This window comes from Oncorhynchus keta, chromosome 7 (genome assembly GCF_023373465.1).
Source record: "Oncorhynchus keta strain PuntledgeMale-10-30-2019 chromosome 7, Oket_V2, whole genome shotgun sequence".
NCBI classification, from domain to species: Eukaryota; Metazoa; Chordata; class Actinopteri; order Salmoniformes; family Salmonidae; genus Oncorhynchus; species Oncorhynchus keta.
Window position 1 is genome coordinate 26,063,570 of NC_068427.1, and position 25,508 is coordinate 26,089,077.

The 25,508-nt window shown below is 44.7% G+C and overlaps 1 protein-coding gene across 1 annotated transcript in view; it reads right to left on the minus strand.

Moving 5' to 3' along the window:
* Positions 1-25,508, minus strand: part of LOC118386223 (anosmin-1-like) — a 57,707-nt gene that overhangs the window by 11,906 nt on the left and 20,293 nt on the right. Inside the window, exons 3-8 of the mRNA XM_035773771.2 lie at positions 9,909-9,971; positions 9,291-9,513; positions 5,386-5,570; positions 4,817-4,946; positions 1,267-1,472; positions 8-155 (exon numbers count right to left, since the gene is read on the minus strand). Of these exons, the coding sequence (XP_035629664.1) occupies positions 8-155; positions 1,267-1,472; positions 4,817-4,946; positions 5,386-5,570; positions 9,291-9,513; positions 9,909-9,971 (955 nt within the window). The remainder of the gene's footprint in view (positions 1-7; positions 156-1,266; positions 1,473-4,816; positions 4,947-5,385; positions 5,571-9,290; positions 9,514-9,908; positions 9,972-25,508) is intronic.

Here is a 25,508-nt window from a genome sequence, read left to right on the forward strand (position 1 = left end):
GCCTTACCAGAGTCATTGTTCTGGGCAGCGGTGCTGAAGTGGAGTGATGCCTTGGAGCTCTTCAGACGCACCTGACCCCAGTAGGTGACTGCCTGCAGCTCCACTGTGTAGCTATTGTTAGTCAGCAGGCCGTCCAGATCCACCCAGCTCTGGGCCTGAAATCCCAGAGACAACACCACGTCAACCACAGCCAGAACACAATGTGGCCAGACCACAACCGTATCACTCAAACCAGATGAGTCAGATCTCTGTCCCAGTTTAGTCCATTCCAGTCCCAGCCCAGGCTAGCCCAGTCGAAGCCAGGTCTGTGGGAATAAGGACCATCCTTATTGGGAACACGTGTGCTGGTCTAAACCAACATGAAGAGAGAGGAGATAGTGATAGAGTCTTAGGCCTGAGGCTTTACGCGCCGTGTGAGGGAGCAGTGTTATCCCCATCCCCTGGGGCTTCGTTACGGTGTGTTTAGGTCTCAGCATTCCTCCAGCAGCATGAGCCTGATAAGTTCTGGTCAATAACTGGAGCCTGTTTTGATATTCCACCATCAGCAGGTAGCTTTCAAAGCCCTGAGGTGCCAAAGTATCAAAAGATATCTGGTGTCTCCAAGCTTTCTCACCTCCATGCCACATCTGCATCTGGTTACCAACACTAATTCCAGATTCTAAGTCAGCACAAGTGGAATGACTGTCTAGACAATAGTGTTTTTTGCTTTATTCCTCATAGCGATGCTAAGCTAAACAGACATTTGATACTATTGCACTTGTTAAACCACTTCATTTGACAGCTTGTTAATTGTTATTCAATTAATAAGAAACCACTGGGCTAAAGGACCTTGACTTATTCTCAGTTACCAGTAGTCAATCTAAATAACAGTAACCTTGACAAATATGGGTTAAGTTATCCAAGGAACACATCCCTGTGACACTATCTAGCCGTAAATGAGGAATACATTATATGTTATGTTTTCTTTCAAAGCTTAACCAAGCGTTTAAGGGTAATTTAATTTGTTTGAGGAAATAAAACAATGAAAAGGGCAGTGTGCCGTGCTGCATGAGCGATTGCTTTAAGAGTTGATGTATTTAAATGGCTTACGTTGCTGATCTTTTTCCATTGTGGGGCCTGTGGTTCTTATTTACAGTGCAGAGACTAGGGGAGTGAGGCTGAGCTTGAGATGGGTCTGATCCAATCAGCCCATCCAGGCCCTCGGGTGTCTAGCCTCCCAACCCGCAGACACATCACCCAGATGGGAAGAGAAGAGCCGATGCTTACCCCGTTGGTGGTCTTCCTCCTCTTCTTCTTGGACGGCACCAGCGACTTCCCGGGAACAGTCCAGCTCCAGAAGACTTTGTAGTGATGGACGGGGATGTCGGGCTCAGAGGGCAGGGTCCAGTTAAGATGGACTGTCACCGTCCCCTCAGCACCCAGCGTCATGTTAGTAACATGCAGGCTGGTTGGTCTGGGAGGGGCGGCGGGATCTGGAGAGACCAGGAACACAGTACTCTAATGTCATGTAATCCACAGCAGTTCTCCTTCTCTCTCCCTCCAGCTGTTAAGCTTTAATTCAGGGACTGAGTGAGGAGGATAATGTTAGACACAGAAAGACTATTGTTTCTTAAATGGAAGACAGAAAGAGATCATGATAGAGCTGTTTTTGTTTGTACAATTTGGGAACGACCACAAATAAAGGCGCCGGCAGAAAAGTGACAGCTGCAATGTTTTTTTGGTGCTAATAAGTGGCTGGAGACTCACAGACCAATGAAAAAACACTAATCAACTAAATATTGAGATTCATTAAAATGGACGATCACTTAAACCACATTAATGTGTTTATCCTTGCTTAAAATCATATCAGAAGTTTGGTTTAATGTGTCTAACCAGGATACATTTGCACCAGTTAAGACAGCTTTGCAGTGCAAGCTGAGAGACCAGAATAAGAGGGGCCCATATGAGAGGCCCAGCCAGTATGATGGTGTAAAGTTATTAGTCCACCACTGACAATCTGTCATTAAATGTTATGACAGGTGTCACGTCTACAACAGCGTTACACAGGACAGAGAGCTCGGCTCAATGGTCACCAAACACATGCTGCTCACTTTCACATTCCATCTTAACTTGAGTCTACCTAGCGTGCATGTGTGTGCATCCGAGTGTGTGTGTAAGATGATGTTTCAGAGCTTGTTAAGAGCCTGGCCAGATGGGGTCTGCCCCAGGATTGCTGTCGGCTGCCGCATATAGTCAGTACTGATGTCAGGCCATGGGTCCCAGGCAGGGCCAGGCGGAGGCAGGGCCAGGCGGAGGCAGGGCCAGGCGGAGGCAGGGCCAGGCGGAGGCAGGGCCAGGCAGAGGCAGGGCCAGGCAGAGGCAGGGCCAGGCAGAGGCAGGGCCAGGCAGAGGCAGGGCCAGGCGGAGGCAGGGCCAGGCGGAGGCAGGGCCAGGCAGAGGCAGGGCCAGGCAGAGGCAGGGCCAGGCAGAGGCAGGGCCAGGCAGAGGCAGGGCCAGGCAGAGGCAGGGCCAGACAGAGGCAGGGCCAGACAGAGGCAGGGCCAGACAGAGGCAGGGCCAGGCAGAGGCAGGGCCAGACAGAGGCAGGGCCAGGCAGAGGCAGGGCCAGGCGGAGGCAGGGCCAGGCGGAGGCAGGGCCAGGCAGAGGCAGGGCCAGGCAGAGGCAGGGCCAGGCAGAGGCAGGGCCAGGCGGAGGCAGGGCCAGGCGGAGGCAGGGCCAGGCAGAGGCAGGGCCAGGCAGAGGCAGGGCCAGGCAGAGGCAGGGCCAGACAGAGGCAGGGCCAGACAGAGGCAGGGCCAGACAGAGGCAGGGCCAGACAGAGGCAGGGCCAGGCGGAGGCAGGGCCAGGCGGAGGCAGGGCCAGGCGGAGGCAGGGCCAGGCGGAGGCAGGGCCAGGCGGAGGCAGGGCCAGGCAGAGGCAGGGCCAGGCAGAGGCAGGGCCAGACAGAGGCAGGGCCAGGCAGAGGCAGGGCCAGACAGAGGCAGGGCCAGACAGAGGCAGGGCCAGGCAGAGGCAGGGCCAGACAGAGGCAGGGCCAGGCAGAGGCAGGGCCAGGCAGAGGCAGGGCCAGGCAGAGGCAGGGCCAGGCAGAGGCAGGGCCAGGCAGAGGCAGGGCCAGGCAGAGGCAGGGCCAGACAGAGGCAGGGCCAGGCAGAGGCAGGGCCAGGCACCAGACCAGAGGGAAAGGCCTATTACTGAGAAAATGATGGAGACTACAGCCCTGTTACTGTTAGCTCATCTCCCCTTTCTTCCTTCTCCCACCTGAAACACATTTGGGGTGGTTTCAAAGTGCAATTGGACGCATCGTTTCTGAGTGAACCAGCTAATGTTATCCACGCTATATAAATAAGCAGTGAGTTTTTTGCAAATTGCCCAAACAAAGTATGGTGGTGCGAAATTGCAATCAGATGATCAGGCTGAGCTATGTAAATAACAATGGAATGACAGAATCAATCGCTCATCATGTGACAGCTCTCATCCATCCATCAGCATTGTGGGACTGATTGGAGGTCAGTTTCCAGGCCTGCAGCACAATCCTGTTTCCACCTGGTGTCTGGTGATGTCACGCAGCCTGTCAGAACACCCAGGGGACTTCATGTTAGAATATAAATGACAAGGAAGGTCATTCAGGCAGCATACAGTTACCACTACCACAAAACATATGAGGATGAAGCAAGGTACTTCATTTAGCTTCCCTGGTGAATATTGCACCACAATCTTGTCATAGACTATGTAAAAAAAGAAATGCCTTCATTACTTCCTCAGCTATTCATATTGAAGACGAAGACAAAGGTGGTCCCTGCTAGACAAAATCTCTACCCAAAGCCATGTTGGTAAAGCAAACACACCACAAGAACTCAGACAAAGGGCCAAATCCGGAGCCAAATCAACTGAACTGCAGAACGTTGCTCACAGCTCTGCCTCTACACCTCAAACCAAACTATCTGCTCTACCTCCGATGAAATCTAGACACAATATTACATTCATAAACCTGTAATCCAGACTAAAGGGTTGTTTAGAGTCATTCAACATAGAAACACTCAGAGTCGTACAGGCATCAGCACAGTCTCAGCCCACTATCAAACACAATGCTAATCTGTAACACAGATCTGAAGCACTGAGCAGCCTACCTTACCTCATTCTCCCTGGAAGCCAGACAATAACTTACATGCAGTTGAAACCTGCAATATCCTGACTAATTTGGACATATGACATTTTATACAGCTGTAAAGAGGGAAAGCCCCACCTTTGAAGAGTTAAACGTACAAAAGTGTGGCTGCATCGCTATGGAGAAAAGCACATGTTCTGCACGCACAGGGGTTTCTGATGACTTTCTATGTTCTGTTTGGCATCAGTGAGCATCAATTTCCATTTAGCTCAGCGGACAACTTTAGGGACGGAGGGGCGAGGAATGCTTAATAATCTGATTTAAGGTTCAGGTTTGTTAGATAGGGGAAAGAAAAAGAAACAGATTACGTTATGGGTGTAATCTTGCAGAATATTCCAGCACAGGAACAATGTTACGTTCCTGCAGTGTGGGTGTTTCCCCTCACTGCAGGGTGGATTGAATTTCAGGCAAAAGTTAGACACACTCACAAATATGCAAAAAAACACAATTTGTCCATGAACAAAATGGGGAAATTGGCCGTTACTGAGACAAATCAGGCTGTGATGGATTGTCCCAAAGTCTCCACCTGTTCATAGCCCTTGACTGTAGTAAATGTAAGGATAGGGTGTCACACAGGAACTGACACCGAGTAGGGGCCACACACACACACACACACAACCCCCACACTCTCCCAGACACAGCCTACCTCTGGAGGAGCGGAAGTGCTTGCTGGGGGCAGTAAACCCGCGGGTCCCGTGTACATTGACGGCAGCCACTCTGAACTGGTACCATCTGCTGGCTCTGATGTCGGCCAGTTGGATGCGCTCCTCTGTAGTCTGAGCGACAGATGGGAGAGAGCAGCCACACAGGGGTTAAAGGTCACACAGGGTCGCAGCTCGTGTGAGTGTTTCTGCCACATCAGTCATCTGTCTGTTTCTCTTTGCCAAACTTTCAAAGACACTGCAACTAAGGAATGTGCAACAGTGTGCGACAGTGTGATTGAGTGCAGTGCTTCCACAGCTGTGGAGTACCACCCCGACATTGTTATGTCTCTCTCTTTTGTGTAAAACATAGTATGGTTTAGTTTTAGGGTTGGTTTTTCCACCAAATAATGCATCACTGATTCTTCATCTTCCTAAAAAGCACTGACCATGTTATTAATTTAAGATAACTAAACAGGAAATTATTTGATTATAATATACTGTATGTGAATGAAAGAGCAATCCTCCAGCAGCATTGAGGTTGTCAGAGAAGGAGCCTGGTGTGGTGCCCTACCTGTGCCACGGTATCCCACTCTGTGGCGTCGTCCTCACTGGGGTGGATGCCATAGTTCCAGCGGCGCTGCACCACGTACAGGACAGGCTCCACAGAGATGTTGAACTTAGAGGACCAGCGGATCACCAGGCCTCCAGACGGCTGCTCCACAAACACCAGCTCCTTTCTGGGCTTCAGGGGTGCTCCTGAAAACAGTCATTGACATCACTGTGAGACAGAGTTAGGGAGAGAATGGGGCATGACGTCACTGTGAGTAACTTTAGGCAGAGATGAAGAGGTGAAGCCAGATGATTTAGATAAGTCCTTTTTATATGGAGGTCTATGAGAGTGTAGAATTACGTGAGGCTTATTTGAATGAATGTAAGTCTCGTAATGTTTAGGCTGTTATAAATGTACTAATATCACCAACTTTGAGAAAAAAAAAACACTTCGTTATGCCTGTTGTTCACGCGTTCACGCCCTCTCATTTTCTAGAATGGTCCCACCTGATCTCGCCTGCCTTCAATCACTGAGGACATGTATTTCCATTGTTAGAGCGGTCACTTGGCTATCTTGTCAATAAAATAGATAATCTTTGCTTGAGGACAGACATATAACATCATCACTGTGAGACTGACTTTGGGAGAAACAGCACAGATTTGAAATTGACAGACACTGTCCGAGACACTGTCCACTGGGTCAATATCATGGTCATTGTGCTGTGACGGACCGTGATATACTCTTGGATAGAGAGAACATGTTTTACCAGCTGTCTCTTTGGGGAGGACACAGATAGTTAGCCTCTGGGTATGTGAGGTAGTGGAAAGCCGAGGAGCTTACATTATCTTCTCTCCATGTCAAAACACACTCAGACGCACACACACGTGTACAATCCATTTGCCTCATTGTCCCTCACATTCAACCCATTTAAACTCTGTCAATGTGCCCATGTGTGATAAATCCGATTTATTAAGTGTGCGGTGTAGGGAAAAGTGAGTGTCCATGACAGACTAACTCTCTCCTGGAGGATTTATTTCAGCTGAGATGTAGTGAGATGTTGATTGAGCATCGGGCGTTAATGAGATGGAGATTGGAAACGCAGCGTTCAGGAGTACAGAAGAACACTGAATAAATCCCACACCTCTCAATAAATCACCTGCCGTTCTCACATACTTACTTACCCAAGGACCTCTCCCCTCGAACCGAGGAGAGCGAGCGCCTAGCGCTACTCTGCATTCATGAAATGCACGCAGTATAAACACACATACTCAAGTCAAAGTAACTGCAAACAAGGTGCTGAAAATAGTGTTGAATTGCCTGTGCTGCATAAGCAGGCTGCTTCAACTTGTTACATCTCGATTGATTATTTTTAACGTGATTGATTGATACTCATTGAATGCCGGGTGGGAGATGGAGGTGGGCCCATTTGCCAGACACAGAGTCAGTCTTGAGTCTCGTAGATAGAGGCTCTACACAGAGTAACAGCTGTGTGCCATTGTGCTGATGTTTCACAGCTCCAGTGTGTGTGTGTGTGTGTGTGTGTGTGTGTGTGTGTGTGTGTGTGTGTGTGTGTGTGTGTGTGTGTGTGTGTGTGTGTGTGTGTGTGTGTGTGTGTGTGTGTGTGTGTGAGACGAACACAATTACCACAGCATTCCTACTCCATTCGCCATGATTCATCTTCCCTCAGCCACACACACACACATCCCATCTCCACATCCAACAACCATCCACACGCAGCAAAGTGACAAACCCTAAACCCGCTCTTAGCTCGCACCCCTACAAAGATTACCCCTATGGGGCCAGATCCCATCCAAGAATCGTACTAGAGGATTCATCTTCCAATGGCCACATGCTTGCTCTTCCCCATCTAAAAAACATAACCATGAAGTTCGCCTTGATGAACAGTCATCATGAGCAGAGCATTCATTCATGTATTGTCCATTCCAACAATAACGCTCCTGGATTATAATGCTGAGTGCTCACGCACACACTGTCAAAATGACCTGGCTTACTGGGGCCGTGGCAAACAAGCACCAATCAAGGTGGGAGGAACACATCCAACAATACATTATTCAAAAGGAGGTTGTAGTACAATGGCCTCCCATAGACTTCAAACACTGATGAGTGCTCAGTGTCATGCCATGGTTCCCAGAGTCATCAATATACATGGTTACATAGGTCTCTGACGGTTAACAGTAAAGATATGCTTCATATTTTACGTGCATCAAATGACTGTCTTTGTTTTGGAGCACAGAGGCAGCAATACATCCATACCCCAGGATGGTCATGCACTGTTCAATCTTTTAAATCCATTAGGGGTGTGGAGCTGTGAATGGCTGGGGAGGACGACTGCTGGCTGGCTGGCGAGTGTGAGGATCAAGCATCATAGCGTCTCCAGAGGGAGAGAGACCATAAGTAAAGACTGACATATTTACATAAGGACACGGGGCTGAGAACAAGACTGCCTTTCCACACTGGTCTCTCAGTGATCTCCATTATGGTGACAGAATAACCATCTATCACAAATGACTGCCAACCCATCATAGCTGAGGGAAAAGACAACTTGTTCAAAACTCCACTTTGCTAGTACAGCTTTGAACAAAAAAGAAGACGTTACAGTCTAGTGAATAGTATGTCATATCACTGGGTTCTATTGATATCAAGAAAAAAGCTCTACATATGGGACCAAGGCCCTGTAGTCGTCTTCTGTGTATTTGTGTTCAAAAGACACAACACACACAATGAGCTCTGCTTTCTACAGCGCACTCTTCCACTGTCACACACTCGCTGGGGACCTTCACCTGCACACACACACAGGGCACACAAACACACATCTGAGAGCGATCTCCGTGGGGGGGAAACACTCCATTTCACCCGGCTCGTGTCAGAATAATGGCTTCCAGCATTATGGATCATCTTGAACACACACTTGTGCACATACAGAAACAATTACTCTCTCCACACCGTAAGCACATAATTACACCTTCAACAATGGAGATCAGGATTGGAATTCAAACATGACTTAAAGCAGACTGCAAATTAAAACATGTGCAAATCTCCTTTTATCTTTCTCCATCCACACAGGCTGTGAATCTCCAGGCCATGACACTGCCTTTACTGTACATCCATTCTTTCAGAATATATTAATGTATGCTTCAACACCCCCCCCCCACACACACACAGGTCTGTGTGCACTTCAATAATAGCCACAGCACTGTCACTGCATTGCTCCAAAGACTGAAAGAGGCAGGTTCCAGTCGTTCCACTTCTCCTGTCTTGTTATGGTCCAAGGCTGTCAACAGCCTGAGAGAGTGTGCTGCTGACAAACACAACTGAAGAAGATCCAGCTTCCATCTCCTGGCCCAGAGGCACTGAGAGAGTCTTCTCTCGCTCTTCCACAATGGGCTGTGCGCTCTCCACTTCTCTCTGAACATCCACCTCAGGCAGTGCCATTAAATCAGTTTTACTGGAGGTCTCCCTCCCTCTCTCTCTCTCTCTCTCTATGCATCTGTTCTTTTGTGAGCCTAAAGCAGATTTAGAACAATTTCACACACTGGATGTATCATAAAATACAGCATGTACAGAATGTGGGGATTGCGTGGAGACAAAGAAACTCAAGTGAAATATTGGTCTATTTTGAATAAAATGAAATGTATGGTTCTTACTACATAGCTAAATGGATTTTGCAGCACTACTAGTGAAACTTGGTATATCATGCATACACAAACACATACACTAAAAAGGCATAGCCTTGCTAAATAATAACAGAAGATGATTTACAATATTCAAGGACAAAAGTTACAGCGCTGAAAGCTACTGCTTCTTTTGAATAACCGAATCTGACAAAGGTCTGTGTACAGTAACTAGCGTTAGTGTTGTACCCAATGATGTCACATATGGTGCCTGTACAGTACGTGTCATTGTACCTTTGTAGAGGTTCTTGGGGGTCTGACAGGTGTGTCCGCAGCCATTGGAGCAGCACTTCTTGACAGCGGAGCACTCTCCATCCTCCTCACAGCTCTCCACGCAGGCTGCAGCGAAGCCACTGGCCTTCTCAGGGGCCGAGCAGTCCCCCTGTTTCACCCCTTCTACAGACTTCAGGAACTCACAGCTAGTCAAACACTCATAGTGCTTCTTGGGAAAGAGGGGCTGGAGGGTAGATTGAGACGAGGAGGTAGGAGGAGGAGGAGAAGGGGAGGAAGAGGACAAAGAGGACGAGGTAGGAGGGGGAGGAGGAAAGGCAAATTAAAAATGTGTGTCAGGTGACTTGTAGCGTTGAGTGTGCCAGTGCTTGAACAGGCAGGTCAGTGAGCTAACAGGGTTTGTCCTTTTTACATTGAACCTGATGACTCATTTGAGTGGTGAGTAAGTTAAACAGCTTTGATTCAATCTTACACGGAGTGCCATTACATTACATTACATTACAGTAGAGAGAAAAAAGAGCCTCCACTTTACTTTGCTTGACGCTCTTCGTTCCCGCAGACTTTCCCCACTCCAGAGGGAGCACTCAAACTCAGAGGCGGTGGCAATAGTGACATACGTACCTCGCATAAGTCCTGGCACTGATTTTCCTTCAGGTCCCAGGATTCCTTGCAGGGCTCCAGGCACTATGAAAGGGAGAAGGAAGGGTGTCAATGCTTCAAAGAGTCAGCCACATTAAAGAGCTTAGTGTGAGCGAAGCCTGAGAGGGTGCTATCTCTTGCTCTCCCTTGCTCTCTTTCTGTCTCGCTCCCTCTCTGACTGCCAAGCACCTCACACAGCCACTTCCATGGTACACACCACAATCAGCATTCACACCTCTTTGTTACAGAATCCCCACATACTTTCAAAGAACATCAACAATTTTCTACAAAAGAAGGTAACAGGCCAAGGGCCAAAACGGATTCGTTTCAGAATAGAGCACAAAATCCACTCAATAGCTATAATTTTTTGTCTGGCTCTTCTGCCCTTGACAAATTCCTTACAAAAATGCATCAGCATAAACCCCAACCCCCCTCACCAGCTCTCTCCACCACCTCATGTCTGAACCCGATACAGCCTCTCTTACCGCCCTCTCTCCCTCCCCACCTCTTCCAGTTGTACACGGAGAGGATGGTTAATAGATAATACACCCAGTTAAAATGTTCTTGGGATTCCCTTTTCAAACATGTGGAACTTATTTACTGGATGATTGGCGCGGGATCAAAGAGGATCCTAGAAGGGACTGCAGGGCACGTCGTTTAGCCCAACATATCGGATGAAGAATTTAAAATGAAAATACACCAATAATGGACAAATTCCTCTCGCTGTAAATACAACCACTCGCCCTCAACTAATCAAACTCAATAAGGCTAAATGTAATAAAACATGAAAGTTCATGCATGTCCAAGGGAATCAGGCATCAGATGCCACCGCAGAAAAAGGGGCATGTGTTCAGAACCTTCATAGGATACAGTGGCTGGAGGCTGATGTGTTCCGGGTGCTGCTAGCTGGCTGCTACAGAACAAAGTGGTACTGCTATAGCCAGTAGGAGAGTCTCCCAGAGAGGAACCACTGCTGGGCTGCTGCTTCTGGGCAGCCACTGGGACAGGCCCAAACCACAGTGACCATTCGGCCCCATTCAATTTAGGCTTAGGCTCTCTGACCCAGCTCCAATACAGAGACCCAGCAGCTAACTGTCAGACTCCACCACCGCATTCCTCGTATGGGAAAGTCCAATATGTTGGTCAGCAGGGGGGAATCATCTTTGATGAACCAGAGATGGAGACCTAACGTGAGAAGAGAAATGAGAGCTAGGTAGTGAACTTTTGGCCAGAGCATTCTGGATGTCTCATGTCAATCTCAGAGAACATTACCTATTAGATATATAGAGAGAGACAGAGTCATTCGATGAGCGTAAAACAGTATGTGCCCATGTTTTACTGATATGGTACAGAGACACTTGCATGAGAATAAGATTGTCTTAAAAGGCAACATAAGAAATGACACCTTAGTCAGGGAGCTGTGTTTATGTGTCTTTAATCAGCTCATTAGCAGCCTCTGTTTTTATTATGCCATTGCCAGTGAAAAGTTGACTTGCTTTTTATGGAGTGTGTAGGGCGAGCACATGTTGAAGTGTAAACCTGGCTTCTAGGAGGAACATGGCGCAATCAGGGCCCTACACTTGGGTTGCCTGACAGTTCTCAATTACACACTGTGGTCTCGCAGTTAAAACTTGCTAAGCTCGGTCTCGCTTTTTCTCTCCACTCCCACGGAGCGGGTTTGACAGAAGACCATCTGGACACTGAAGTGTTAAGGAGGAGATACAGGACTGAGAAAAGGGAGACAGGAGGCAGTAGGGAAGCAGTAGTTCATATTTCCCCTAAAAACAAGTATAGGCTATAGTATGTGATGAGCAGTAGTCCATATTTCCCCTAAAAACAAGTATAGCCTATAGTATGTGATGAGCAGGAGTTCATATTTCCCCTAAAAACAAGTATAGGCTATAGTATGTGATGAGCAGTAGTCCATATTTCCCCTAAAAACAAGTATAGGCTATAGTATGTGATGAGCAGTAGTCCATATTTCCCCTAAAAACAAGTATAGCCTATAGTATGTGATGAGCAGGAGTTCATATTTCCCCTAAAAACAAGTATAGGCTATAGTATGTGATGAGCAGTAGTCCATATTTCCCCTAAAAACAAGTATAGGCTATAGTATGTGATGAGCAGTAGTCCATATTTCCCCTAAAAACAAGTATAGGCTATAGTATGTGATGAGCAGTAGTCCATATTTCCCCTAAAAACAAGTATAGGCTATAGTATGTGATGAGCAGTAGTCCATATTTCCCCTAAAAACAAGTATAGGCTAGAGTATGTGATGAGCAGTAGTCCATATTTCCCCTAAAAACAAGTATAGCCTATAGTATGTGATGAGCAGTAGTTCATATTTCCCCTAAAAACAAGTATAGCCTATAGTATGTGATGAGCAGTAGTTCATATTTCCCCTAAAAACAAGTATAGCCTATAGTATGTGATGAGCAGTAGTTCATATTTCCCCTAAAACAAGTATAGCCTATAGTATGTGATGAGCAGGAGTTCAGAAAGAACCCCTGGAGATTCAAAAGAAACCATTGTGTGTTCCACAGAATTACACAGTGGGAAAAACTGAAATAAGAGTCTTGCAATGTCACTATCCCCACATACTACATGGGAATATGATTTGATGAACACCTACAGTACATGTAGTATCACTAATGGGCAGCCAGTCTTCCATCCAGAGAAACCATGCTGACACATTGAGGTGTTGAGGCAATGGCTTTTGCTCCAGCAGTCTCACTAGTCTAAAGGAACCTCTGCCAACAGACATGGCACATGCCAAAGGCCTACAATCCCCTCTACAAATCACTGAGCATACACATGTAAGCTGCGGAATCAAGCCAATTTTCCCAATGAAAGATCTTGTGAGCATCGCAATGAATGCATTCCAGTGGTTGAAGAAAGGCTTTTCTTTGGGATCAGGCCCCGTTATGCTTCATCACAATTAGATCTATAGGGAAAATGAAAATGGATTGAAACTTGCATTTGAAATGCCCGAGCTCGCGTGTGAAGGCAACAGGAATTAAGATGGCATACCACGTTAAAAGATAACAGATTCGACCTTGTATGGTTAGTGCATGAAGTCTACCCCTTCAATGTGTCACACACACACACACACACACACACACACACACACACACACACACACACACACACACACACACACACACACACACACACACACACACACACACACACACACACACACACACACACACACACACACACACACACACGGCAATGTATCTAGTCCAAGAGAGATGTTTTCAATACAATAGAAAAAACGAAGGCGAATTAAAAATAAAGGAAGTGCATTCCTACGGATTTTGCAAGTCTTTGCACTCTTTGAGGGAGTGGATATGAGGATCACAAAAAGATAAGCATTTGAGTTCCTCGCTGTGAGAGCTCTCCACAGGTGTGCTGATAATTGACAATCTGTCAGTGTTTTTCCTCAGCCACACCCACATAACTGACATTTTAGTAGGAGGGGGCGTGAGTGACGACAGATGTCTTGCCAAAGCAAATAGGAGACGCTCCGTATAATTACAAAAAGGTGACTCAATCAAAAACCACAGTTGAATTGACACAGTTTTGCTGCTGACTCCAACAATATCTGCTTCTGTGAGTCTTTAACATGGGGTTTAACCATTACTGAACAAAAATATAAATGCAACATGTAAGGTGTTGGTCCCATGTTTCATAAGCTGAAATAAAATTCCAGAAATATCCCATACGCACAAAAAATATTATTTCTTGAATGTTGTGCACAAATTTGTTTACATCCCTGTTAGGTGAGCATTTTATCCTTTGTCAAGATAATCCATCCACCTGACAGGTGTGGAATATATCAAGAAGCTGAAAACAGCATGATCATTACACAGGTACACAAGTGCACCTTGTGCTGGGGACAATAAAAGGCCCCTCTAAAATGTGCAGTTTTGTCACACAACACAGTTGAGTGTGCAATTGGCATGCTGACTGCAGGAATGTCCACCAGAGCTGTTGCCAGGGAATTTAACGTTCATTTCTCCATCATAATCCGCCTCCAATGTTGTTTAGGAGAATTTAGCAGTACGTCCAACCGGCCTCACAACCACAGACTGTGTAACCATGTCAGCCCAGGACCTCTATTTCTGGCTTCTTCACCTGCAGGATGGTCTGAGACCAGCTAACCCAGGGGTGGACAACTCCAGTCCTTGAGGGCCTGATTGGTGTCACACTTTTTCTCCATCCCTAGCAAACACAGCTGATTAATCAAATTGCATTCTAAACTGAAGATCTTGATTAGGAGATTATTAGAGTCAGGTGTGTTATTGGGGCTGGGGCAAAACTGACACCAAATCAAGCCATCAAGGACCAGAATTGCCCACCCCTGAGCTAACTGGACAGCTGATGAAACAGTTTGCAGAACCAAAGAAAGTTTGTGCCGACAGTCAGAAACCTTCTCAGGGTAGCTCATTTGCATGCTCATCGTCATCAGCTGGGTCTTGACCTGACTGCAGTTTGGGGTCGTAACCAACTTCAGTGGGCAAATGCTCACCTTCGATGGCCACTGGCATGCCGGAGAAGTGTGCTCTTCACTGATGAATCCTGGTTTCAACTGTACCGGACAGATGGCAGACAGCGTCTATGGCTTCGTGTGGGCGAGCGGTTTGCGGTCAACGTTGTGAACAGAGGGCCCCATGATGAAGGTGGGGTTATGGTATGGGCAGCTACGGACAACGAGCACAATTGCATTTTATCGATGGCAATTTGAATGCACAGAGATGCCGTGGCGCAATCCTGAGCCTCATTGTTGTGCCATTCATCCGCCGCCATCACCTCTTGTTTAAGCATGATAATGCACAGCCCGATATTGCAAGGACACAATTCCTGGAGGCTGAAAATGTCCCACTTCTTCCATGACCTGCATACTCAGACATGTCATTGAGCATGTTCGGGCTGCTCTGGATTGACGTGTACGACAGCGTGTTTGAGTTCCCGCCAATATCCAGCAACTTCACACAGCCATTGAAGAGGAGTGGGAAAATATTCCACAGGCCAGAATCAACAGCATGATCAACACTATGCGAATGAGATGTCACACTACATGAGGAAAATGGTGGTCACACCAGATGCTGACTGGTTGTTTTCTGACCCACACCCATATCGTTTTTTTAAGGCACTATCTGTGCCTTAAACAACAGATGCATCTCTGTATTCCCAGTCAAGTGAAATCCATAGATTAGGGTCGAATGCATTCATTTCAATTGACTGATCTCCTTATATGAACTGAAACGAAGTAAAATCTTTGAAATTGTTGCATGTTCCATTTATATTTTTATTCAGTGTAGGAGATCTCAGCTGGGCAGAGACAACATGGAAGGGAAGGCGGGTAATTGGGATAGACATGCTGCATCTGTCTAGTTAACCTGGGTGCCAGCATGAGATGGTGTTGAAGCTAAAGTCTGAGACTGGCATCCAGGCTAACATATGTTGGCATAACAACACCACATGAAAATGTTCTATGATGCATAAACATGCAAGTTAACATCATTTAGTGTACTGAATTGAACTGTTCTCATTCCCAGATGTATACAAGGACTTTGGCTATTGGTTGAGGCCAGAGCTCCACCAAAGCAGTTGGCTGTAGCAGTTTCCCAACAAAAGCATTTGTGCTCCAGACTCTCCCTTTGTGTCCTTATCGTCCTTCCAAAAAAGTGACACATTCTGCATGGGTAAGTAGGACCAGCCTTGGAGCCCTTTCACTCCCCATTTCACGCTGTAATAAAACACAGCAGTTGTTGCACTGTGGAGCCCTGAAAGGCTTTCTGTGGGGCCGATGTGAGAGTCAGGGACTGAATGGCTGCCAATGCGACAGCACCGTCCTCACTTTGTCACAGCGAAGGGGAAGAGGGGGGTAAGACAACTCAGCTATGTGTGTGTGTGTGTGTGTGTGTGTGTGCGCGCGCTTGTGCATCTTCGAACTTCCACTTCCCCAGGCGGCTGGGGTAGGGGCGCGCTGGTTCTTGGTCCAACGTAAAAAAGACTCACTTCCCAACGGGGACAGCTGAAAAAACAAACTCTGACAAAATGTATTGTATAAAATGTCACAAAGTGTTTTGCTTCAGTTAATGAAGTGTGAACCGCTACCAGTCGAGATTGCCTCGGGCTTCACAATATGTACTACAGACATAACAAAAGGCATGAACATCATTCATGCTAATGTATTACGTACAGGAGACATTTTCCCATACCGCCTGAGCATATTTGTACAATCATAGGGCGGGTTTAGGAGAGATGAGTGGTTTTCCGACGACAAGCTATGATTCCTTCATTTCGTTACCATACTGCAATCCATCAAATAATTTGCTATTTTATTAGGATCCCCATTAGTGAAAGCCGCAGCTCCTTTTCCTGGGGTCCACACAGAACATGAAACATGACAGAACATTAATAAACAAGAACTGCTCAAGGACAGATCTACAGTGAATTGTGTAAGTATTCAGACACCGTGACTTTTTCCACATTGTTATGTTACAGCCTTATTCTAAAATTGATTAAATAGTTTTTTCCCAATCAATCTACACACAATACCCCATAATGACAAAAAAAATAGTTTCTAGAATTGTAGAAAATGTATTCAAATATTTTAAAAAGTACTGTGTTGAAACACCTTTGGCAGTGTTCACAGTCTTGAGTCTTTTTGTGTATGAGGCTACAAGCTTGGCATACACACATTCTCCCATTCTTCGCTACAGATCCTCTCAAGCTCTGTCAGGTTGGATGGGGAATGTCGCTGCACAGCAATTTTCCGGTCTCTCCAGAGATGTTCGATCGGGTTCAAGTCCGGGCTCTGCTTGGGCCACTCAAGGCCTGACTAGTCTCCCAGTCTCTGCCGCTGAAAAACATTCCCACAGGATGACGCTGCCACCACCATGCTTCACAGTAGGGATGGTGCCAGGTTTCCTCCAGAAGTGACACTTGGCATTCAGGCCAAAGAGTTCAATCTTGGTTTCATCAGACCAGAGCATCTTGTTTCTCATGGTCAGTGTCCTTTAGTTGCCTTTTACTGAGGAGTGGCTTCAGTTTGGGCCTCCTTTTACAAAAGGCCTGATTGCTGCAGAGATGGGAGAACCTTCCAGAAGGACAACCATCTCCACAGAGGAACTCTAGAGCTCTGTCAGAGTGACCGTCGGGTTCTTGGTAACCTCCCTGACCAAGGAAGAGTCTTGGTGGTTCCAAACTTCTTCCATTTAAGAATGAAGGCCACTGTGTTCTTGGGGACATTCAATCCTGCAGAAATGTTTTGGTACCTGCATATCTGTGCCTCGACACAATCCTGTCTCAGAGCTCTACGGAGAATTCCGTAAACCTCATGGCTTGATTTTTGCTCTGACGTGCACTGTCAACTGTGGGACCTTAGACAGGTGTGTGCCTTCCCAAAACATGTCCAATCAATAGAATTTACCACAGGTGGACTCCAATCAAGTTGTAGAAACATCTCAAGGATGATCAATGGAAACAGGATTCACCTGAGCTCAATTTCAAGTCTCATAGCAAAGGGTCTGAATACTTATGTAAATAAGGTATTTCTTTATTTGTTTTGAAAAAATGTGTAAAAACCTGTTTTTGCTTTATAATTATGGGCTATTGTGTATAGATTGATGAGGGAAAAAAGTATTTTATCCATTTTAGAATAAGGCTGTAACGTAACATGTGGAAAAAGTCAAGGGTCTGACTCCTTTCTTAATACACACACACACACTTAAAAGCAGCACACATAGCCTACATATCACATAAAATATCTAGGTCAGATACTGGAGTGACGCTGTGCCGTGGTGTTGATTTATCTGTTGTTGGTTTTTTACCAGGTTTGCTGTTCATTTGAGCAATATGAGATGGAAGGGAGTTCCTTGCAATAATGGCTCTATATAATATGGTACGCTTTCTTGAATTTGTTCTGGATTTGGGAACTATGAAAAGACACCTGGTGGCATGTCTGGTGGGGTAAGTGTGTGTGTCAGAGCTGTGAGTAAGTTGACTATGCAAACAATTTGGAATTTTCAACACATAGTTTCTTATAAAAAATAAGTGATGCAGTTAGTCTCATCAACTCATAGGCAAGAGAGCATGCCTAGTATTTAAATTAGCCTTCTGATTACAACTAAGAGCAAGATGTGCCACTCTGTTCTAGGCCAGCTGCAGCTTAACTAGGTCTTTCTTAGCAGTGTGGTGTCAAAAAAGCTTTATTACGGACAGACCTCTCCCCATCTTTAAAACCACTGAATCTACATGTTTTGACCATGACAGTTTACAATCTAAGGTAACGCCAAGTAATTTAGTCTCAACTTGTTCAACAGCCACACCATTCATTACTAGAGATTCAGCTGAGGTCTAGAGCTTTGGGAATGATTTGTACCAAATACAATGCTCTTAGTTTTAGAGATGTTCAGGACCAGTTTATTACTGGCCACCTATTCCAAAACTGACTGCAACTCCGTGTTAAGGATTTCAAATGACTTCATTAGCTGTGGTTGCTGACGTGTATATGGTTGAATCATCAGCATACATGGACACACAGGCTTTGTTTAATGCCAGTGGCATGTCATTGGTAAAAAATAGAAGGGGAAAAAAGTAGAGGGCCTAGAGAACTTCTCTGCGGTACACCACACCCTACATGTTTGACAGAGATGCCTTTGAGTTCTATTAGATAGATGGCTCTGAATCCACGACATAGCAGAAGTTTAAAAGCCATAACAGAAGTTCTCAACAACAGGTTATGGTCAATAATATCAAAGGCTACACTGAAAACACTACAGCTCAAACAATCTTCTTATCACTTTCAACCAATCATCAGTCGTTTGTGTAGTATATGTTGAGTGTCCTTCTCAATAAGCATGATGAAAGTCTGTTGTCAATTTGTTTACAGAGAAATAGCATTGTATTTGGTCAAACACCACTTTCTCCCAACAGTTTGCTAAGAGCTGGCAGCTAGCTGATTGGTCTGTGGTTAGAACCAGCGAAGTCCGCTTTACCACTCTTGGGTAGCAGAATGACTTTGGCTTCCCTCCAGGCCTGAGGACAAAAACCTTCCTCCTAGACTCAGATTAAAAGATATGACGGATAGATGGAAGTCTACTGTGTATGGCCACTCCTAAGTTGTCGATGCCTAGTGTGCCTGTCCCACACTAACTTTGCAAAATTCTAACTTACAATGCTTTTCTTTCATTATTAGTTTTTTTATGCATGAATATGATGGCTCACTGTTCGTTGTTGGCATTTCCCGCTTAAGTTTGCCCACTTTGCCAATGAAGTAATCATTAAGATAATTGGCAACATCAAATGTTTTTGTGATGAGTAAGTTATCTGATTAATTGAAAGATGAAGTTGAATGTCTTTCTGCCCATAATGTCATTTAAAATAAAGTGTTTTGATCATTGTTCTTGGCTTCATAATACAGTTTCTTCTTATTATTGCTAAGTTTAGTCGCATCATTTCTCAATTTGCAGTTGAGTCAGGTGTGCATCCAGACTTATTAGCCACTCCTTTCGCCCCATCTCTTTCAACCATACAGTTTTTCAATTCCTCATCAATCCATGGAGCCATAACAGTACTAACAGTCAGTTTCTTAATAACAGGTGCATATTTATCAATAATTGAAAGCAGCAATTTCATAAATTCATTAAGTTCAGCATCTGGATGCTCTTTGGGGCGGCAGCGTAGCCTGGTGGTTAGAGCGTTGGACTAGTAACTGGAAGGTTGCGAGTTCAAACCCCCGAGCTGACAAGGTACAAATCTGTCGTTCTGCCCCTGAACAGGCAGTTAACCCACTGTTCCCAGGCCGTCATTGAAAATAAGAATATGTTCTTAACTGACTTGCCTGGTTAAATAAAGGTAAAATTAAAAAAAAAAAAAATTAAATCACATCAGACCAACAAATATGTTTTACACCCTCCACATAAGAGTCAGACAACTTTTGATTATCTCTATTTTCGGCCCCACTTTTGGAACCTTGGTTCTCCTAGATATAGCCACTATATTGTGATCACTGCATCCAATGGGTACAGATACAACATAATATTTCTACACATGAATAACCAAACACCCGTCCCCCCCCATCTATCCCATAAAGGAAAAGATGTCTGGGGCCAGTAGAAACTGTCGATCATGGTCCTGAAGTTTAGCGTCAGCTTGGCAATGCGGTGGGGATATTTACAAGGCATGTCTGGAGTCCCTGGGAGTGTGCAGAGCTGCAGCAGGAGTGACCAGACTCCTCTGGGATAGAGTGATAGGGAGGGGCTCTCCGTTGATCACACGCTGTAAATATCACCTATCTATTCTGCTGCCCTGGCACTTTTCATGCACACCACCAGACTCAATTACTCCAGCGGCGCTTGATAGACGCCCCGCTCATATTTATCGACCCACACAGAAGCTACCACTGGTCACCAGGACCTACTCTGATGTTGCGGTTAAAGTGCTCTCTTTTTAATCTCTCTCGCTCTCTGTATATCTTTCTCCACCTCGGTCTCTTTCTCTCTCCCTCAATCACTCCCTTGCTATGAGCACCATTACTCTTAATGGTTCCCTACATCCCTCCTCATTCTTATTCATGGCAGAAGGCCCACTTCAAACTGCATTAGATAATTCAAAGTCAGCTTGATTTACACTGAACAAAAAAATATAAAAGCAACATGTAAAGTCTTGGTCCCATGTTTCATGAGCTGAAAAAAAAATCCCAGGACTTTTCCATACACATAAAAAGCAATTTTCTCTAAATGTTTGTGCACAAATTTGTTTACATCCCTGTTAGTGAGCATTTCTCCTTTGCCAAGATAATCTATCCACCATCCACAATGCCACAGATGTCTTAAATGTTGAGGGAGCATGCAATTGGCATGCTGACTGTAGTATAGTCCAACCGAGCTGTTCCAGAGAATTGAATGTTAATTTCTCTACTATAAGTTGCTTCCAATATCTTTAGACAATTTGGCAGTACGTCCAACAGGCCTCACAACCGCAGACCACGTGTAACCACCTGCAGGATCTTCTGAGGGGGGGTGGGGGGTGGGTGCTGAGGAATATCCCTGTCTGTAATGAAGCCCTTTTCTGGGGAAAAAACAATGTTGCTCCCCAGTGGGTGGACCCTATGCCCTCCCAGGCCAATCCCCTGCCCAGTCATGTGAAATCTATAGATTAGGGCCCACATCCATATTCAAGTCAAGTGTTTGTTTCTACCATGTCCAAGAAAACATTCAAAAAGTGAATTCCGTGACATATTTGAAATGAAAGAATTAAAGTTGTACATCTGGTGAAGAGTTGCCTGTCATGTGATGCACACTGGGAGTATCAAAACAAGCTGAGGTCAACAAATCAGAACAGTTTAAACATATTTCATCGAGTGTTGAGTTGTGATGTGAATAAGTAGAAAGTGGTACGTTCTAAAGGCTTTCCAATATGTTATTGACTTGTCATTAACTTTCGTAGGAGAAACGTGTGGAGTGATTTACGGTGATTAATAAACAATAAAGTTCAGTGTACCTTCCACATTGTTCTTTCAGTGGACTGTGAGTAAGATGAGGTGTGGTCGTGCATAGGACTATCCGGTTGTCCCTTTCTCTGCGCTTACAGTAAACCAACACAGTTGCTGGTTTGGAAAAGCAGTTGAGGCATGCTGCCACACTAGGGTGTGTGAGTGGATTAGACATTTCAAGGTTGGAGGAGGAGTCCGATGAACTGAAGTGCTCAAACTTGAAACATGGTTCTACAGCCCTCTCCCCAGCACACAAACACACCTTTTTATCACAATTCATGTCCTGGTAGGACTCAAAAAACTCAAACTTCAAAGTCCATCCCATGGGTTTGTGTTGGTTATGATGTTTACCATGGATGACATGACTCATGTCACCATATGCCCTCTCATTAGTTCACAGAGCAAGGATAACACAGACATGCCTCTTCTCAATGTCTGTCATATAACAGACTAGGGGAGGAAAAACCATCTGGTTTCCATCTCTCTCTCTTCCTATGGAGATCGTCAACTCCTTTCATAAGGCCCTTGGTCTTTATCTCAAATCTTTTCCAAAAGTCATTTATCAAATCACTTTTGCTATCTGGGGAATTAAATTTGAATTCAAATCACTTTTTGACAGCATCCCTTTTTATTTAAACAAAACTTCCCAAACATTGTTTTCCCGTGGAAGAAGTGGTCAGAAAGTGCCTTTTTGGACCTAAATGACAAAACCTTCAGGAGATAAAGGTGCTCAAAGTTGAGCCAGTTAGCATACCAACATCCCATGAGGCATCCATGTCTTCTTTACTGGAAAATAGTTGAAAAGTAGTTACTGCAAAATAGTTGGGATTGATATCATTTAAAAACTTAGACAGGGCTGTCAAACGATTTTATAATTTCTTGAAAAAAAATATGTAAATTATCTAAATTAATACAAACTTGGATTTCATATTCGCATATGGCGTATCTTAAACTATCCTTCACATCATCTGCGGTTGTGTTGTACCGACCAACGATTGAGACGCCATGCTTTTGAAGAGGGGGGTCATTTCAATCATATTCTTGGCCTGGACCTGTCCCTTCAGACCACTGAAATTTAGCTGGTACACCGTTGAAATGTACATTTAAACTTCTAGTTAGTACCACAAAAATGTAACAGATATTTCCATTCAAGTAAACATTCTCTGATGTGTGGACTTCCAACCATCTTTGTTGTACTATTTGAAAGTTGACATTTAAAAATTGTATTCACATTTTAGTACATTTATCAGCCAAAACATGACACCCACCCTGTATTCAATAGCATACACAACACAAAACCATTAGATGATATAAAAATAGGGTCTAAGCTACAACATATGTTAATATCTAGGTCATATAGGGGATTTACATTAAAAAAGGTCAAATAAATAACAATTTTCAGTCAAATAACTTTTTCCACCAGAAATGATAAAAATAGTTTGACAACCCTGTCTGTTAGCTTTTAAATGATATCAATCCCAACCATGTATATTTTCCAGGGAAGAAGACATGGCTGTCTAATGCTATGGTGGGGTATGCAACATGGATACACTTTGAGCACCTTTATCTCTTGAAGGTTTTGGCATTCAGGTTTAAAAAGTCACTTTCTGGTAATTTCTACAATCAGCAAATATGTATGGAAGGTTTCAGTCAAATCAAAAGGTGAGCTGTCAAAAAGGGATTGAATTCAAATAGATTTACTCATCTACCATTTGTTGGGAGTCATAAGCTGTCAAGGCATAACGCAATTAAATATTACCTGGAATACTTTTATAGCTCATGCACCAATTGCAATTAACAGGGTAATAACAATGAAGACCTGCAGGCATGCATGCCAAGTAAGTCAACATACCTTTAATGTTCTTTGACACAATTAGCGATTCATTACATGTCAACAGCATACAGCCTTGAAAGAGTAGTTTAAAACGTTGTGAATATCATTATTTATCCAATGTTTTCAAACCAACAAAAACAGCACTGTGCTGCCACTAATGGGCTGAAATCTATATGGTTGAAGACCTGCTATTATGTTCTTCAATAGAGAGCGGGAAACGATGAGCAACCTAGCAGGTGGTACCACAGACATTCTTTGAGTTTCACTTTAATTATTCATTGAAATGCAGTTGAAGGGAACAGAGCCTTGGAGGAATATGTTGCCAGAAAGGGAGAAAAAAAAGAGGAGTTCATGCATTATAAATGTACCCCACAATCGAAGTTGCCTGCGTTATTTATGAGCTAAAATAAACACCCAGGCCAGCTAGGATCGGGGCTTTGTCTGTCTGCTGTGGAATGCAATAGCAGTTCACACTAATTACTTCATGACTGAAGTTTCACCCATAACAGCCATTAAACAAACCACTGACATCCCACTCACACTATATTTCTGAAAATGCAGACCAACACAACAACCAAAGCGGCAACGAAGCTGATGTGACTCATTCCGTTCTGGTCCTTTGGAACGGTTGTTACATTACGCCACCAGCCAGACCAGAGATGGATATTACAGTGGCCGGTAACGTGAGCCTCACTTATCACCTTTCTCAGGGCTCGGTTGACACGTCATGACAAATAGACTCAACAGGATGTCTCAATCAGATGGGGTCAGATGGGTTAAAAACATGTCTAGTTGTCCTTTTACTGTGCTGCGGTGGCCTGGGAAAGAGCTGGGCCTTCTGACTCTGTGGCTGTCCCACGCCACTCTGCTTTAGCGTCCCATCTGATTTACTGTACTCTCGCAGCTCCCCCATACCAATGATGATGGGAACCACCACATCATCCTGCCTGATGATGGACGGATGAAAGCGTAGCGTAGAATGGGAGTACGAGCTAATGCACTTTCCCAGCATCACTGAGTCATTTGTTTAGGTTTTGTTCGCATTACAAGATTTCAAGTTGTGATTATCAGATCATATTTTCCACAGAGTAAAAGTGAGAGAAAATACCATTTCTGTTATGGGCAGTGTAGTCAGTGGTGAATTGGGGAGATAGTGGGCGACTAAATGGATTTAGGCTTCGTTAAAACATGCTCCTGCTGGGCCCATACACACTATGCGGTGGAATTGTATCTGGACTGGGACTCAAGGAATTAGAAATGAAATGTGAAGGATTTGGAGTCAGGAGACTTCAGACCACTCTCCCTATCTAGGCCAAAAATATCTGCAACATGAAAAGTCTTCAGAGGGAGTGAGACTGACCTGATAACATTCCACTGCCATCTCCTGTTATTTGAGGTTAAAGAAACACTTCAAATCCACTAATCCCACTCAACCAGCCCCCACTAACTTTCACAAACGGTAGTACTCAAAACAAAATGTGTCTGTATCATCTCTACCAATGAGAATATATTGAGGAACACAACAGCCAGAATATCAATATTCAGAGCATGGAAGGCTTTACCCAGAGGGCCATAGGGCCAGGTCGAAGGTCACTGGATTTACACTGCTGCGTGTTTGTAGGGATGAAGCGAGAGCTTAGGACAGAATGGTCAATTTCGATTAGAGAGACATTTAGAGCCTTTGGAAATCCTAGCTGTGTAAATTACTCCTCTGCTGACATACTGACCACACTAACGCCCACATTATCAGAGTATTACTATGGACTTCATCATACCAGTGATGCCCAAATGAATGTCACACAAGATCTGTGCAGTTTCATTTCAGGATTTGGCCATCTCGAACATGACGTGATTGATTAAAAAAAAAAAAAAATCCAATATCCATAATATCCAACACCCTCCTGTTGATTGTGTAACAAACTAACAATCCAACCTTTCCTTCAGAGATCATTATAATCTAAGAGCTCTCAAAGTAGAGATGGCAACATCAGGAGAGGAGAATACTAAGCTATGGGCTGAGTTTGTGGGTGCTGATAAGCCACGCGGCCAATAGAAAACTCCTCGTCCGCAGAATGGGAATAAACAGCATGGATTAGAGCAGATTGTCTCGGCTTGACAGGTCATTATTGCTTGAAAAGGATTTGACAAGCAGTTGTGATTACAATGATCCTTCTAGAAAAGAAAAAACACGAAGAAAAAAAAGCCTGACATTTGACAAGGAGATGTGTCATTGTAGCTG